General features: G+C 39.4%; 1 protein-coding gene across 2 annotated transcripts in view; it reads right to left on the minus strand.

Annotated features, from left to right (window-relative positions):
- The window catches only part of ASB3 (ankyrin repeat and SOCS box containing 3), an 82,876-nt gene that overhangs the window by 20,984 nt on the left and 43,060 nt on the right, over nt 1-18,832 (minus strand). For both annotated transcript variants that reach the window (XM_079792291.1, XM_079792290.1), the window contains exons 4-7: nt 11,619-11,731; nt 10,896-11,031; nt 5,785-5,962; nt 1,450-1,647 (exon numbers count right to left, since the gene is read on the minus strand). In XM_079792291.1, the coding sequence (XP_079648417.1) occupies nt 1,450-1,647; nt 5,785-5,962; nt 10,896-11,031; nt 11,619-11,731 (625 nt within the window). The remainder of the gene's footprint in view (nt 1-1,449; nt 1,648-5,784; nt 5,963-10,895; nt 11,032-11,618; nt 11,732-18,832) is intronic.

The raw sequence follows: 18,832 nt of genomic DNA on the forward strand, positions 1-18,832 counted from the left end.
AGCAAGAGAACATAATAGTTATTTCAAATGAAAATTATATTAAATTATCCTTGCTTTAAAAATGGGGATTCTAGTTAATTTAATTAATTTAGGTATGTTACTATAGAATAGCGATTTTCAACTGGTGTGCCACAAGAATTTTTATAACATACAATACCTGACTATTTAGTCAGGGCACTGACCTCTCTTCCCTTAGACTGTCAAATAAAAAAATGACCACAGCCAGCACAACAATAACCATCTGGTGTGAATCAATCAAAATAATAATCATTTTTTCTTGTCAGAATAACAAAAATGTAACATTCTTTTGGTGTGCTGCAAAATTTTAGTTTATGTGTGCCATGAGATGAAAAAGGTTGAAAATTGCTGCTGTACAGAATCCAAATTTTAAGATGCATACTTATTGAAAAAAATGTAACAAGAAATTAACACACTTTTCAATTTTTTTTTTCTCCAAGCACCAAGCTATAATATTATACTCTTGATATACTAAAACAAAACCTACTAGGAGAATGTCAGTTTTCTTCCTTGATCAGAAAAGTTTGTAAGAGTCCCCAAATAACCAAATGCTTTTCTCATTACATTTACAGTGACTGACATGCAAACTAAGAGCTAGACATTAGCTAATATAAATGTAGTCTAGAGATTAACATTTTAATTTATATTGCTTTCTAGATAAAGAAAGGATGGTAGGGAGAGGAAAATTAACTTTGATATTTTTCTACTGTGAAAAAATTGTGCTATGAATTATACTTAAGTCAATTCTTTTATATACACATGCAAGCATATGTGATTATGATACTATCATCTTTTACATTTAGCCCTTGAGAAAGGTTTCTCTTCAATTAAATTCTCCACAAAGTAGGTAAAAATGGCAAAGATGTATTAAAATTAAGTCTATTGCCATGGATCCCAGGCAAATGAAAAGTCAATTAGAAAGACAAGGAAACAGATATTTTGATGTTTTTACTTTTTCCCTACAGGCTTACAAATAATATCTTTCAATGATTTTTCTTACTAAAAAACTTCCTTACTAATTTTAATTTGGTCCAATTATAAGTTCCCACACATAAAAAAATAGCTGATAAGCTCTTTTAAAGTCATCAAACCAGATTTCAATTATGTTCTATAGGGCCACTTCACTTGAATTGTTTTGGAGATCAAGGGTATCTGAGAATTCCTACATATATTTAATACAGTGAAAGTATTCTCTAAAACTGCTACACTGAAAATATAATCCAGATCTAAAGAGGGAAGGAAAAAAAAATCTGACATTATCACCTCATTTTTACTGTACTTTTAACAAGGTACATCATAGAGGGATTTTTCTGTTTGTTTTTAAGTTAACAATTTAGCACTAAGAGATATTAAACTTCATCATAAAAGAAAATCAGTTGGAAATGCATCTCCATATTGAAAAAAATAATAAAAAATAGCAAATATACATACTCCTTTTGGAAAGCCATACAGAGTGGAGAACTAAATCCAAAGACAAGGCACATCTGGGCATCAGGGCTATAACCATGCTGGAGTAGCATTTCTAGGCAGTCTTCATGCCCTCCAAATACTGCCGAGTAAACAGGGCTCACTTTGTCTGGCCCAGTGTCACAGACCCGGTTAGTAAGTGGTATGAGCAAGGCCAAGATTCTGCAAATACATGAATATAAAAGCATTTAATATTTTTACATGCACATAAATATAAGTAACATTTCTACAGCACACATTTAAGAGTCACCCATTGAATTATTTAATAAAAGTCTGTCTTCAGTATAGCTTCTACCTATACTAAGTTATCACAGACTATATACTCCAGAATGTTATGCTTATTATTGTTGCTTAATACAAAGGTCTTTAAATTGATCTGAAACAGAATTAAATAATCTATATATATGAAAGGCTAATATGCAAAGTGTCCCCTTGGGAGTTCGACCGGGAGACCGGGAGCTCAATCGCTCGCTATGACATGAGCTGACCACCAGGGGGTGGTGTGGAATGAAGGAAGGCCCCGGCCGGCAGCCAGAAGGCCCCTGATCGGCCCTGATCGCCGGCCAGATCTAGGGACCCTACCCGTGCACAAATTTCATGCACTGGACCTCTAGTGTTCCTATAAGTAAGTAGGTAACAGGTTGTCCTTTCTTACTTTTCAGTAATTTCTTACCTTACTACCATGGCCCTAATTGCTAAAATTCAAATTTTATGTTAGACTAGAGGCCCGGTGCACGAATTAGTGCACAGGTGGGGTCCCTCGGCATGGCCTGCAGGGATTGGGCGGAAACCGGCAGTCCAATGCCACCTACTGCTCCTGCCTGCCGCTCCCGCTCATTCCAGCCCCATTGCGCCTGCCGCAGGCTCGTGCCCACTCAGTCCCAATCAAAAGAGGCTCGCGACACCACAGTGGTGCTCGCCAGCCGTGAGCCCTGCATCCCGAGGTGGATCAGGGGGCTGGGATGCAATCGGCCCTCCAGGCAGGCAGTGGGACACCCTTGCAGGCCCGGGACCCAGATTCGTCCTGCTGACATTCGCACCAGTTGTCAGGAGCCACCTGGTGGCTGCTTTTATATCGTTTCTGTTTTGCAGAATGTCTATGGAGGGGAAGTGGCCACGGTGCCCAAGGCCTACTTCCAGGAGGCTGGTGGTCTGTCAGGAGGCTGGTGGCCCATTCTTCGGAGATTTGACCTGCAGGACTACTGAGGGAGTGAGTGGCTGCCGCCAGACTGGTGGGCCGCTGAGACAGGTCGGTCAGCTGAGCGGCACTCCCGCTGTGGGAGTGCACTGACCACCAGGGGGAAGCTCCTGCGTTGAGTGTCTTCCCCCTGGTGGTCAGTGTGCATTATAGCAACCAGTCGACTGGTTGTTCGGTCACTTAGGCTTTTAATTATTTCAAACTTCATTATAGCAAATATAAACCTGTATCAAGAAGTAATTGTTTCCTTCTTAAAGTACAAACTAAAGTTTTATTTTTCTATTTAATAAGAATTTTTTTTAAATGGCAAGTAACAGGAAATGAATAGTATTTTCATCAGGAGGAAATTAGTATTTCTGCTAAAACATCCTATTCTCTGAAAAAGAATATGAGCTCTTTAAACACTGAGGCAGATTTATAAAGAAAATGGTTGATAGGCAGAGAATAAAGGAAATAATTAAAACAGAGGTTTTTTTCTATTGTAAACTTACCTCCAGCTAAAGAAAAAAGACTAGTCTACTTTTCTAAAATTAAAAATAAAACTAGAGCCGAAACCGGTTTGGCTCAGTGGATAGAGCGTCGGCCTGCGGACTCAAGGGTTCCAGGTTCGATTCCGGTCAAGGGCATGTACCTTGGTTGCGGGCACATCCCCAGTAGGGGGTGTGCAAGAGGCAGCTTATCGATGTTTCTCTCTCATCAATGTTTCTAACTCTCTATCCCTCTCTCTTCCTCTCTGTAAAAAATCAATAAAATATATTTTAAAAAAGATAAAATAAAATAAAACTAGAGATCATGAAAGCCAATAAATCCTCCCTTTTTCTGGGGAAAGAAAGTCAGGGCTACTCCAAAGTACATTCTTTCTCTCTGATACTTTTCCTTATGTAAGGTAGGCCCAAGATAACAATAGTATTGAAGAACTTATATTCATAGAACTTACCTTAGAGGTATTCTATGGAGGAAATCATCGGAGACAAACAGAATTCTCAAATTTGAGAATAAATGAGGACAAATTTCCAAGAGAGTTTTGGTATCAATTTAAAACTCAGAATATAATTGTACCTAAGATTTATGTTTAAATAAACAATCAAGAATTAAGAAAAATACCAAATTTTAAAACCTAAATATTGTATTAAAATAAACAATTTGTTTAAATGTTTTAAACTTAATAATGTGTTTAATTTTTTTTAAATGGGTTGGAAAAACACTCTTAGAGGAGGCACAAATATGCCTACAAATATCTCTAAAGAAATGGTAAAATACCATGCCACCTATTAGCATAATAACCAAATTGCACAATATGTTCTATGCAAACATACTGACAATTTCACTATTGTTTTTTAAATTAAATAATGCTAGCAATAGCTATGAAGTTTTACTTGTAGAATTATGACTCTAAAAACTGTAAGCATATATTTTAAAAATCCATTCAGTGCCAATTTATCCTACATAATAAAAGGGTAATATGCAAATTAACCATCACTCTGCTACGCCCACAATTGGGCCGGCGGGAGGCATGGGGGGCGGGACTTGGGGTGACCGGGGTGGCCGATTGGGCCGGTGAGTGGAGCGGGGGGCGGGGACTCGCTGAGCTGGGACCGAATGGGGCCGGCGGGAGGCGCGGGCAACGGCGGGGACTCGCGAGTCCCCACCCCCGCCCGCGCCTCCCGCCGGCCCGATCAGCCGCTGCACCGCTGAGCGGGGACCGAATGGGGCCGGCGGGACACTGAGCTCGCGTCGCCAGCGGCAGCGCGAGCTCAGCGTCTGCGTCATGGCTGTGCTGCGGCACAGAAGGGGCCTCTGGGGCAGCGAGCCCACGTCCCTGCCCCGCCGGCCGTGTGGCGGGAGTGAACGGGCCTGTGGGGCCCAGAGCTCAGCATCCGCGTGGCAGGGGAGGAACCAGAAAAATGGATCTTTCCAGTTCCTGATGCTGACAGCCCTATGGGTGCCGGGGTCCCCCACCTGCAGCCCCCAGTCACAGCCCATCAGCCCCAGTCGCAGACTGGAAGCCCCCTGCCAGCAGTCCAGACGGGACCAGTGTGGCGCCGCGGTGGTGGGTGTCAGCGGGCATGCTACAGACATCAAATCACTGCCACCGAGGCCAGCCCTCCACACACACACTCGCAAGTAGAATGGTCCAAGGGGGTGACTCCTAAGGCAAGGCTCCCATGGCAGCTGATGCTCACCATGCCAGGTGAGGAAGCCAGACCTGAAAGCCCAAGCCCCCGAGTACCCGAACTGCAGGGCGTCGTGGGCCAGGGCCTTGAGGAGGCCCCAGGACAAGCATCTTCCCAGAGGCTGTGCAGAAGGAGGGGAGGAACCTCTGGCTAGAGGCCGGGGTGAGGGATGCTGGCGTCTTTGCAGGCCAAGACAGGGCTGAGGGACCCCCCTCCCCCCCACACCTCCGTGCACAAATTTTGTGCACCGGGCCTCTAGTATTAAGATAAGCTGCTGGCTGTATAACCAGATTATTAGTTTCCAAGATTCCTGGAACCCCCAATTTCAGAGAGTTCCAACCATATTTTAGTCTTTCTCCAGAAAATACCCCAAATTTCATGAGAACTTTTGGCTACCAAGAAGAGTAATATAAGTAGGAAAAAATACTGGTTTGGACCTGAGGCTAGATAAACAGAAGTCTAATCAAAGGGTTCAAAATGGGAGAACTGTCCTGAATACACAAAAGAATTACTAGACTCCAACAGAGGTCACAAACTCAAAAACTTTCTGAGATCAAGGAGATAAGCTAAGTACGTTGAATAAAGCTATCATATAGTTAACTAAAGATGCCTTGGATAAAACTAGAGAATAGCAGAAGAGTATGGGCATAGCTTGCGAAATCAGGGGGAAGACTTAACACCCTGAGAAAGCTGCTAGGGTCACCCCATTTCCAGCCACTGTGCCTGCCTTACACTCGGAAAGTCCATGATTAAGAGGAACTATGGATGGCATGGGAATCAGATGTGGGGGTGGACATAGTCAATTAGCAGTTTAGTGAAGAGAATAACAAGGATTTTGTCTGGAGGTAATAGGTCTGGCCCAGAAGACTTATTCCTTATTACCTTTGAGTCATGAGATCATTTGTATTTTCCATTTTTAACACTTACTCTGTATGGCCCATTTGTGCGGCTGCATGAATAGGTAACTGCCAACTGTCCTCGTTACAGTAGAGATTAGGATCTGCCCCACTGGACAGCAAAAGCTCCACACATTCTGTGTGGCCCTCTTGAGCAGCAATGAACAAGGGAGTAGCTTTATCCAAGGCTTGACAATTGACATTTGCACCTAATACAAAATAAAACATTTAACAGATGATCCTCATTTATGGGGCAAAAAAAAACCATGATAATAAACATAAATTTCAAAGCAGCTTCCCTAAAAGGGTTTCATAGTACAGCTGACCTTTGAACAATACAGGTTTGAACTGCTCGAGTCCAATTACATGCAGATTTTTTCCATCTTATAAACAGACTAGGAGCCCAGCGCGCGAAATCGCGCAGCCCTGCCCACCCACCCGCCGCCCTGCCTTGACACCTGAACCTCTCCACGCAGAGCTCCAGCGCGCCTGGCCCAGCCCGACCCCTTTGGCCTTCTCTGGCCGCTTCAAGCCGCGCCCTCAGTCTGAGTCGCCTCGGGCTGGTCCCGCTTCTGCCCTGTCTCCAGAGCAATGAGGCGGCTCCGCCCTATCATGGCACCGGAGGAGAGCATGGAAGCCTTCCACCAGTTGCACTTTGCTCCTTCCCCTGGCAGGTGCGCGGCGGGGTGCTCTGAGTAAGAGCAGTGGGTGGCGAAGGACTGGTGAGGGGGGCGCTACGGGCTCTCACCCCTGCCCTCCTGACCATGGGATGGTCCCGCTTCCTCCGGGCGCCTCCCTTCTTCCGTGAGCAATGCCCCGCTGCGCATGCGCAGGCAGCCTCCTGCAATCCGTTGTGACATTACAGTGTAACGGGCAATTTGAATATTCCTCTATTATTATATAGGATGATATAATGCCACAATATCAATAACTACAATACGGTATGGGCAATGTATTTTCTCTTTTGATTTTAATAGTGTTTTCTTTCTCTAGCTTAATTTATTGTAAGGATACAATATATATAATACATAAAAGAAAAATATGTATTAATCGACTGTTAATGTTATCAGTTAGGCTGTTGGCCAATAGTAGGCTATTAGTAGTAAGTTTTGAGAGAGTCAAAGTTATATGCAGATTTTCAACTGTGCATGGAGAGAAGTGAGAGCCCTTAATCCCCACATTGTTCAAGGGTCAACTGTACAACTAATTTCCTCCCCTCAGTGGATACTGTTTTATAAACATATTGATTTACCTAACTTGTTGGTAATCATGTAAATTGTTTTTGCTTTTATTTTGGCAAGAAAACAAGTTATTAATATTTTAGAATTCATTTTTACATTAAAACAAAATTCTTAGTTAGCAAAGGCTTCATTTCATCCCAATTCCTCCTCCAACAAGCACTCTGTGGTTCCAATAAATCATTTAAAAAGGTAAAAGGGAAACCATTAAAATGGATAATATTTTTTATAATTGGTGAAAAAGATAAGAAAAAAACCTAAATTATGAACCTTTGTAGATGTCAGTAATAAATTCAGGCTAAGTTTTATATAAAAAATAAAATAAAATAAAATTTCCCAGCCAGTGTGGCTTAGTGGTTGATTACTGACCCATGAACCAGGAGCTCACAGTTTGTTTCCTGGTCAGGGCACATGCCCAGGTTTTGGACTTGATTCCCAGTATGAGGCATGCAGGAGGTAGCCCATCAATGATTTTCTCTAATCATTGATGTTTCTATCTCTCTCTCCCTCTCCCTTCCTCTCTCTGAAATCAATAAAAACATATTTTTCTTTAAAAATTCCAGTAGATATAATATACATGGGGGCTATGCCTTAAAACTAATATTGACTATTATATTCTCTTTCTTCATGACCAGTGCATGCCAGAGCCTACAATAAAAAGATCTTTTTAAATGATTTTCTGAGCTGATTTTTTAAAAGCATATATCTAATAGATTATTTAGATATCAGTATATAAAGATATGAAGTTGAAAGTAACCTCAATATTTGTAGATTTTTTAAAAATAGCCACTTCCCCAAACTTTTCTCATTATTGACAATTAACATGTTAAATATCCTACCTATGATGTTATTACATAATAGTGAGAATTTTTAAATTTCTGAAATGTATCTCAGTGGGAAAACCATCATTACCAAGGGGAAAAGAACTATTTTTTATCCATATATAGACCTTTAATAAACCAAGGCCATGAGATGGGTAAAAACTATGCAAAACATAAATGAGTTTATGAAACCTTCCAGAAATTTCAACTGAACATTCAACATCTGTAGACAAGTAGAATCTTAATACAAGGTGATGCTAAACAGTGGACACCATTAATGAGAAAAGACTAAGTCAAGAAAGAAACCTATTTAACTCTTTTTTTTAAGCAATGTTTCATTTTGATTGACAATTTCAAAGTGTCAGAAAGAATAAGAAACCAGTCCCTGTGAAATTATAGGTAGAAAACTTAGAAAAAATGACACACAATTCACTAAAAGAAAAGTCATATTAAGGGGTTAGGAACATAAATAGTTACATTATAAATATACCTACATACCCTTTCAACTTGCTGTTCATAACTATTCAGAGAAGAGAAGAAGAAAAAAAGAACAAAACAAAACAATAGGTGCTTAGCATCCTAGGAAACAGGCTTTGCATGAGAAAAGTCATTAAGGTGCAGTTTAACCTATTTTATTCTAAATCTTAGTTATACACTAATAATGGAATTTATGGGACTGGGAGCCATAAACTGAACAGGACAGTCCTCAGAAAGAACATATAGAAGAAGAAGGAAAATGAGAGTCAGAAGGCCTGGGTCCAAGTCCTAATTCTGACAAGAAATGCTTTCTAGATCTTTGACAAGACACTTACACACTCAGGGCCTGGAATTCTTAATCTAAAAACACAGCTATACTAATAATAGGGTAATATGTAAATTGGTCAGGACGCCCTCACGCGTAACGACAGATCAGCAGGCTACGTGAGCAGCAGGCGTGGGTAGGCGGGGACTTGCAGCGTCGGGGACTTGCATCATGCTGTCACAATCCATCACCAGGAGGGCCTCCGCACGGCCCGGCCTGGGGGAGGCCCCTGGCGGAGACCTACCCAGCGCTAACATAACCCTGCCTGCATGCATCCCCGCCCAGCGCTGACGTGACGCTTCCTGCGTGCATCCCTGCCCAGCGCTTACTTGACACTGCCTGCATGTGTCCCCAGCCTGGGACACAACAGGGGGGCAGTTAGGGGCGATCAAGCCAGTAGGGGGGCGGGGGACAGTTGGGGGCAAGCAGGCCAGCATGGGGAGGCAGTTGGGGGTGATCAGGCCGGCAGGCAGAGTGGTTAGGGGCAATCAGGCAGGCAAGCAAGTGAGCAGTTAGGAGCCAGCGATCCCAGATTGCGAGAGGGATGTCCAATTGGCAGTTGGACATCCCCCAAGGGGTCTCGGATTGGAGAGGGTACAGGCCGGGCTGAGGGACCCCCGTGCACAAATTTCATGCACCAGGCCTCTAGTGTTTACATAAATGATTGGGGCAGGGGGTAGAGAGAACTCATGGACATGGACAACAGTGTGGTGATGGAGAGGTGGGGTGGGGTGGGGTGAGTGGAGGTGGAAGAGGGCATAGAGGGAATAAATGGTGATAGAAAAAAATAAAATAAAAAAATAAATGATTTTGGAGATTCCCCTCAACTATAAGATTTATAGACTCATATCTGTAACAAATATCTTAATTTGGCACTAAATGAATATTTATTTTGTTTCCTACTTCAACTTGAGTATTAGAAGACTTATAAAGAGAAAATACAAATAAGAAAACACACAGTTAAAACTCATGTCTAAATAAGCTTTGTGCCCAAGTCGGTTTGGTTCAGTGGATAGAGCATCTGCCTATGGACTGATGGGTCCTGGGTTCAATTCTGGTCGAGGGCACATGCCCAGGTTGCGGGCTCAATCCCCAGTAGGGGGCGTGCAGGAGGCAGCCGGTCAATGATTCTCTCTCATCATTGATGTTTCTCTCCCTCTCCCTTTCTCTCTGAAAAAAAATTAAAATGAATAAAAATAAATAAGCTTTGTTTTGTATATTTGGAGGTAATTTATTAAAAGCCCAGGTATTATAGGAGGTATATGAAAAGCACAATGTATTTTTAACATTTATATTTAATGTAATTTTTAAATAACTTTTTAATTTGCCTGATGGCAAAACTGGTGTATTTCCCTTCTGCTCTAACTATGGTGCTTTGTCAGGTTAACACTCATGAGGGCATAAGTGGTGTTTGGAGAAATTTAAAAACCCTACATAACAAATGTTTCTGGTCACAGAAGTGTCACACAGGGTAAAAATGCCACCCCAACATCATCTTCTCTGACAATGCTGAATATATAATGTTTGCCAAGGAGAAGCCTTCAGCAGGTTTATGTTGCTATTAACACAATAAAATATAAACATACTTAGAAATAAACACATTTAAATAATCATACAATTGATCGAAACATACAACACAAAGGCTTAATATACAAAATAGCTACATAATAAATTAATTAATCTTAATAGTCTTCTACTGTAGAAAGTTTTAACTGCTCAGGTCCCTATAAGAAAGGACAGCCCCATGATTCAGCTTTCAATAAACCTGCTTCAGTGATAGAACATTATGCTCTTCTCAGATAAATTAGTAGCTGTACATTGCATTATGTTAGTAATAGACACTAAGTAACCAGGCTTATAAATCAACTTGTAGCCCTGGCCAGTGTTTCTCAGTGGTTGGAGCATTGGCCATGCACTGAAGGGTCTCGGGTTCAATTCCCAGTCAAGGGCACGTACCCAGTTCCAGGTTCGATCCCAGCTTCCATGGGGGCACATGTGGGAGGCAACCAATTGATGTGTCTCTCTATACATCAATGTTTCTCCCTCTCCCTCCCTCCCTTCCATTCTCTCTTTTAAAAAAAGGAAAGAAATATCCTTGGGTGAGGATTAACAAAAATAAAAATATAAATAAATAAACTTGTATGTATTCTTATTTACCACTAACATAAAACCATAAATTTCACAAACTGATTTATATCTGATTAAGAATTCTTCCTCCTAGGAAGACATACAGTTAAAACTCATGATCTTTAAAGTGCAAAGGTTAATGGGTTAATCTTACCTGATGAAATAAGTATGCTCAGACTTTCTAGCTTGCCATACTGAGCAGCCACAAATAAAGGTGTGATTCCAAAGTCATCCTGGCATTCCTTGCTTGCTCCTCTTTTAAGAAGCAATTTTATGATCTCAGTATTTTCCTAAAGCACAGATTCATATTTTAAATAAGAGAAAACAGAAGGTATCTCTTTTCCTATTGTTGTGTTTTGTTCATTTTGTTTTTATCCTCTATAAAGGAAAACCTCTTTTTAGAAAGTTGGATTTTGGGAAGGAAGTCTTAAACTATCAGATTATTCTATACCTTCACAAACCCATTAAACATTAATAGATGAAACACTGATCTCTAGGAATTATAATCCTTATAAAATCCTACAAAAATAGTTTGCTAGCCCAAACATTAAGGAGCTATTATAGTTTCTAAACACACTGCTATACATAGAGTAAGTCATTGCTCCTTATCAATTTATATCCCAAGTATTCTGATGGTCTCTTAACTATGCTATCAACATTTGAAACCTTAGATAATCCCTGTCACCTAAAGCTGCTGATACTACTAGAGCAGTTGGTTTATTCAGAGTGATCATTAGCATTTAGACTGCCTTTTCTGTACTGCACTAACCATCATAAATCACAGACAAGTGGGAAGTAAAAACTGTATAGAACTGTCATTTTAAAAGGGTAAAACATACAATTTACATGAAGATGAAATAATAAATTCAGAAGTTACCTGAAAAGTAGCCTGGTGCAGGGCATTCCATCCACACATAGAATGGGATCCATTAACATTTGCTCCGTATCGAAGCAACAGCCTTAACACATCCATCCGTCCATTTTCAACAGCTGCAATATAGCAGTCAAAAAAAATTACTGTCAGTAGAAAGTCATGTTTGTAGGGCTGGACACTTTGGTGATATTCTCATCATTTATTCACCTCGAAACTCACAATGCTGTGACCATTCCTATCAACAAATCAAAACACATACTCCCTATGCAATGCCAAAACATTTATCACAATTGTCTTAGGCCAAACCCATTAATATATACATCCTTTCTGTGCAAGTACAAATTATTTCCAATTATATTTTAAAAGACAGAGTAAATGGAAGCAAGAAGCAAACATTTATTCTGTCTAATAATGAAGACAATATGCTTCCATTTTGTTAAAATGCTATTGAGGGGAGAATGGGATGAACAGGTCAGGAGATACAGTCTCACAAGGATTGAAAGGATTCCTATCATTACCATTTGATCAAAAATGACAGCCCAGCCGGGTGTGGCTCAGAGGTTGAGCGTCGGCCCTGGAAACAAGAGGTCATTGGTTCAATTCCTGGTCAGGGCACATGCCCGGGTTGCAGGCTTGATCCCCACGTGCAGGAGGCAGCCAATCAATGATTCTCTGTCATCATTGATGTTTTTATCTCTCTCTCCCTCTCCCTTCCTCTCTGAAATCAATAAAAATATATTTTAAAAAAATAAAATTACAAAAGTTACTGATGGTTGAAGGAGCAATAGTGCAAGTTCTGCATCTTAGATATTTTTGACATCATAAACAGCAATTATTGTTAAAATTAAAAATACAGAAAAACTTTGCTTATTTGAATTAAAAGGGGACTCTAGAGAAACTGAAGAGTGTTGCTAAAGAAGTGCACTTTACTTAACTATAGTAACTGAAACTAATGACTCCCACTTTGGAAAACAGTATTGGAGGTTCCTCCAGAAATTAAGAATAGAGCTACAATATGACCCAGCAATCCTCTTCCTGGGATCTACCTGAAATTTTTGAAAATGTTTATTTGTAAGGATATATAAACTCCTATGTTCATTGCAGCATTATGCACAGTAACAAAGACATAGAAAAAAACTAAGTATCTTCCGATGAATGATTAAAGAGGATGTGGTTCATACACACAATAGAATACTACTCAGCCAATAAGAAAGAATGAAATACTACTATGTGTAACAACATGGATTGATCTTGAGGCAGTATCATGCTAAGCAAAATAAATAAGATGGAAAAGGACAAGAACCATGTGATTTCACTCATATGTAGGATATAAAATAGAAAGCAACAAACAAACGCAGATAGTCTACAGATGGGTAGTTACCAGAGGGGGGCAGGATAAAGAGTTTAAGGGGCAAAATTTATGGTGATGGAGGGAGACTAGACTTTGAGTGGTGAACACATAATGCGATATCCAGATGTATTATTATTGAATTGTACATTTGAAACTATGCAATGTTACTAATCAATGTCAGCCCAATACACTTAATTTAAAAAATAATAATGGCTCCCAAGTTGCTGGTAAGGTAGATCCTTTGAAGGAATAGTTTGCATGCCTCTAAATACCTAAAAATCATGTGCCCTTTTACTAGTTGCAGGAAATTATTCTACTTTATTTTACATATATCTAATTTAACATTAGTATAAGATATGTGTAGTCTAATATCATGTACATGTAACAGTTTATAAATCCTAACTAGTGAGGGTAAATATAGGTGTAATGCTATTTAAGTTGACAGAACAAACACGTGGGGCCAAACTTTCCAGAATGCTACCTACCACAAAAGTTTCTGCTATGAAGGTGGCAGTACTCTGGAGGAGTTAATGAAAGAAAAAAAAAAAAAAGCCAGAAGACAGCTATACAATGCTTAATAAAATGTTACACACATAACCATACACCATTGAGTAAATTAGGTATATTGTAAATGTAGGTCTGAATGAGGCTATTACAATGACTTGTTAGAATTATAAGTTTGGATAAATATCAGCATCTATAAAAAGAGAGAGCAGAGATGTGTATAAAGTTTGACTTCATGTTCTTGGTAACAGGAAAGAAAAAACAAATAAGAATTTTATTTTATTTCAAGTATATAGTTTTTCTGAATCTTCTACTGCAGTAGGAGGCAGGAATCATCAATTCTCAGTTAAATATTAGAGAGGCACCAAACATTCGGATTAAGGGCCAGACTTGAAAAATGCTAATACAGATGTAACAATAGAAAAATAAAATACTTCAAAGTATAAAATAATAAATTTACTCATTATTATTGAAGATAACATGCCATTGATATTCTCTTAACTTTGCATATTGAATTTATACTTATTTCCTTCATAAGAATTGTCAAAAGTTCTTTACTGAAGAATTTTCTTATCCTGGGAGGTTTCAGAAATTTAACCACCATGGCTGAGATAGTACCACTGTAGAAGAAGTTCAATAAATCTTATTTCTAAGTTAACATTCAAGGGCATTTTACTAGGGGGAAAAAACAACAGTTTTTCAAGCTGTTATTTTTCTATAATCAATCTAAAGTCAATCTAATTTTGGATGGAGGTCATAATAGAAAAGGAAGAAAATCTGTTTCATATCCAATTCATATATCATTATCAGTGATTGCTGGCAAAAATCATTCTATAGCCAGACCCTGAGCTGAAGATTATCAGGTTGTCAGTGGTGATATATGAAGCAGGATGAAGATAAGTTTGTTTTTCATGAGTTAACCTGACCTTATAAAAATGAAAGTTGGAAAAATGTGTTTTGATTATTAAGTACACTATGAAGTCAGAGACAAAAGTTGTTTTCACTTTAATATCATAAATACATTAAGATATCTGATTTCTGGAACTCTAGTAAAACAAACACATGAGCAGGTAAATAACATTTTTATAGCTCTTACTAATTATTTTAAACTAATACAAATTTAATGGTTAATAATTAAGAAATGGTGGTTTACAAAAGTTTATTTAGAGCTTGCATCTACTACCAAAGCCTCTCCTTTGGAAAAGATGGATTAATATACCAGTCCTTATATACCAGTAACTAGAGGCCCAGCGCATGAGAAATCGTGTGAGAGTAGCTCGCTTCCTCTGGCCTCAGCTGGCCGCCCCGCCCATCACTGCTCGTAGCTCGCTGCTCCGCCCTCCACCACTCGTAGCCCTCTGCCTCCACCGCTAGTAGCTTGCGCCCTGCCCCGCCCCACCTGCAGCGAGAGGGGAGGTGCTCAATGCACCTCCTGGTGGTCCTTACGGCATTACAGCCATGGGCCTTTTATAATATAGATTTACCACACTGGAAGGAGAAGGAGGAACCATACTATAACAACATATTTTATATATCAATAGAAGTTTTCTTTAAAAAACAGACTCAAGCTTCCTATTTGTTGGCCACCTAATCCACTAAGAAGTATTCTCCTTGAGGAAAGAAACTGTATCTCATTCCCCTTATATGCCCAGTGCCAATCATAGACAGGAGATAGACAATAAATAATCGTTGACTGGATGAATGGGAGGAAAAAATGTCTAAATTAAAGAAGATAGTTTTATTAAAAAAAAAACAAAACAAACAAAAAAAACATTCACTCTCCAAACTGAATAAGCTTTGGAATTACACTGCTGGATATAACAACATAATTGGTACTAAACTAGCCATCCCACCATAAACTATCTTAAGAGTGGACAAAATATATAGAGACAACTTTTTCTGGCATTAAACAACAGGCAGAAGGTCGATTCCTGAGAGAAGGAAAACACATGAGGCGAGCACTGTGATTGCCTCAGTTCTCTGCCTGGGGACGTTTCTTGATAATGGTGTATGTAGTGAGCTAAAGTCTAAGCAGAGCAAGGGTAAGGTGGACTTCATGCAGAGGAAACAGTCCACGCAGAGCGCAGCAGTCCACTGAGCTAAGGAGGCAGAAATTAGAGTTTAAGTAGTTGAAATCTGTGGACAAGGCCCCAGAGAAAAGAGAACCATGCAGACAGGAGGCCCCCAGTGTGGAAGTTCTCCAAAAACCCTTGGCTCTGATCTGGGCTGTACATCTGTAAGGCAAGATGAAAGCCTACAAGAGAAGCACTAAAGGGTTCAAAATGAAGCAGAGGTAACTAGAGGTCAAACAGTGCTGAGAGACAATGGAACTCTTAGAAGTTCTATTCAGGTCTTCTGTGAAATCACAGGATCTCATTAATACCCTGGGAATCCAGCTGAGACACCCAAAAGGCAGAGCCCTAGGAGTTAGAGTTAGGATCACATCTCAGATAAGGCCAACTCGAGATCTGCTCTAATTACACCTAAAAGAAGCCCTGACAAGATCAGGAAGGAGGCAGAGGTTGAGAGTTGAGTCCCACCAAGTTAAATTGGCTTGGGAAACATCTTAAGCTCTCCACGGATCTAGTCTAACAAAGTATAAAGCCAAACCTAAAAACAAGTTCAAGGTGATAAGCCAGTAAATGACCTGCCTACTAAGAAAGTAAAAATCAGCATTTCTCAGAGGGAGATAACAGAATTCAAGTCTCTATAACATACTATCCACAATATCCAATATACAAGTCAAGAAGTAGGCAATAGAAACTGACCCCAAGATGGCCCATATATTGGACTGAACAGATCAACTAAAGCAGCATAACAGCTTTAAAATGCTTTAAAATGTTAAGGAAAATATGTTCAAATATTTTTTAATGTGTTTTATTGATTTTTTTTACAGAGAGGAAGGGAAAGGGATAGAGAGTTAGAAACATCGATGAGAGAGAAACATCGATCAGCTGCCTCCTGCACACTCCCTACTGGGTATGTGCCTGCAACCAAGGTACATGCCCTTGACCGGAATCGAACCTGGAACCCTTGAGTCCCCAGGCCGACGCTCTATCCACTGAGCCAAACCAGTTAGGGCCAAATATTTTATTTTATTTTATTTTTTTATTTTTTTATTTTTTTTAAATATATTTTATTGATTTTTTACAGAGAGGAAGGGAGAGAGAGAGAGTTAGAAACATCGATGAGAGAGAAACATTGATCAGCTGCCTCCTGCATACCCCCTACTGGGGATGTGCCCGCAACCAAGGTACATGCCCTTGACTGGAATCGAACCCGGGGCCCTTCAGTCCGCAGGCCGACGCTCTATCCACTGAGCCAAACCAGTCAGGGCCAAATATTTTATTTTTAATAAATATGGTATACAGATATGTTAACATAGAGAATCTCAATGGAGAAGTGAAGTTTAAAAAAAAAGAAGCAAATGAAAATTCTAGAACTGAAAAAATGAAATGGTAGAAAAGTCAGCGAATGTAAAAGACATTGATGTAAATCATCCAATCTAAAAAACTGACAGGAAAAAAGTCTGAAGGAAGAAATCAACCGTTCAGACCTATGGGATAACATCAAACAGTGCAATATACGTGTAATCCAAAAAGGGGAAGAGTAAGAATGGGACAGAAAAAAAATATATCTGAAGAAATAATGGCTGGGACTTTCCAAAATTTGATTTTAAAAAGCCATATTGACTTACAGATCCCAGAAAATCAGCAAACCATAGTGCTTTAGAAGAAGACACTGTACTTGCTATAACTTCACAGTCTATGTAAATGAAAGTGATAACTATTGAAGTTGGGTGTTAGGTACATGGCAATTTATTATACTTTTCTCTATACTTTTGAAATTGTCCATGAAGTTAAAAAAAAAAAGTTGCCACCAATTTTGAAGAGAATTTCAAATGGGAATTCCAAAAACACATACCAAGTATCTGAAACATTCCTAACATGTATAAGTGTGAATTTTAAAAAACATATCAGAATAAAAATCTAACTGAACACTGTCCTACTTTCTTAAAATGTTATTTTAAGGTCACATTTGTATGTTAATTAAAAAATGCTTTAAAACCTAAAGAAACAGGGAGAGGGAAAAGAGATAAGGAAGTAGATGAATCTTAACACAGAAAGATAACAATAATTAGGAACAGGCTCACCTTCATAACACTTTGTGCCTCTTATGGCACTTATAGTTTTCCTTGAATTCTGGTTATTATACTAGCCCCAATTAGATGGTAAGCCCTCAAAAGAAAGAATCAAGTACAGATCCCTGCTGATCACTTAATCAATTGCAGGTGAGGGAAAATCAGCTACAACTTCTACCATCCCATTGATGAGCAAAGTTGATTGACTAAGCTGGTGATTTTTTGCTCCCTTGTCTCTCTTCATGAAACCCACCTGGTATTGCATGCTAGGACAGAGGAGACAAATGCTTCAAAAATAGAAGAGGACTACTGCACAATAAAGGATGTAGGGAGAGCTGCACTCGCCAAGAGAGAAGCCACTAGCCACATGTGGCTATTTAAATTTAAATTTTATTACCTCAATCAAACCAGCCACATTTGAAGTACTCAAGAGCCAATGTGGCTAGTGACTGTCATATTAAACAGTGTAGATACAGGATATTTCTAAGTTCTATTGAATAGCACTGGTCTAGAGTTTAAATTTTAACTAATTGGAATTTATCCTAGAATCCTAAGCATATCTACCTCCAAGATACATGTCTGGCTACTGGGACTGGGAGCCAGGCCATTAATTATGCTCCTATGGCTTTGGGTAAGTATTCAAGGAAAGAAAGGAAATGAGTAATTCTAGAACAAACCTAGAAAGGTACTGTGGATTACCAAAGAGAAAAAGAAAGCAGAATCGTAGGATCTGGTATTACTCTGGCATCAAATAGAGACCAGAAACCCAGGATAAAGAATAAAAATGAAATCAAATTCCCCACTTTGGAAGGCACACAGAGAGGTGGGAGAAAGGCTTTCCTTCCTTCAATCCAAACAGGTATTGTCTATAAAACTCCAACTGAGAAGAGAAAAGAAAAACCAGCTCTGAGGGTACGGACACTGCTCCTTTCAAAACTGGTCATTATAGCACTGATGAAACCTGTGTAAGAACGAAAGTCTAAGATAGCAAGAATGACATGAGAACATCATTTCCTGCAATAATTTCTAGGGGACATTTTATATCTTTGAAGAAACAAGTGTTTACATTCCCTAAATTAGAGGTAAAAAGAAGAAAACATACCATAACAAAAATATTTTTTTAAAGAAGAAATTTAAAAACTGGAAACAGGCTTTGACCCACACAAAACATCTAACCAGAGTCAACACTCAGTTGCGCTGAGGCATGTAACACATTGAGTA

Source organism: Cnephaeus nilssonii (genome assembly GCF_951640355.1).
Source record: "Cnephaeus nilssonii genome assembly, chromosome: 15".
NCBI lineage: Eukaryota > Metazoa > Chordata > Mammalia > Chiroptera > Vespertilionidae > Cnephaeus > Cnephaeus nilssonii.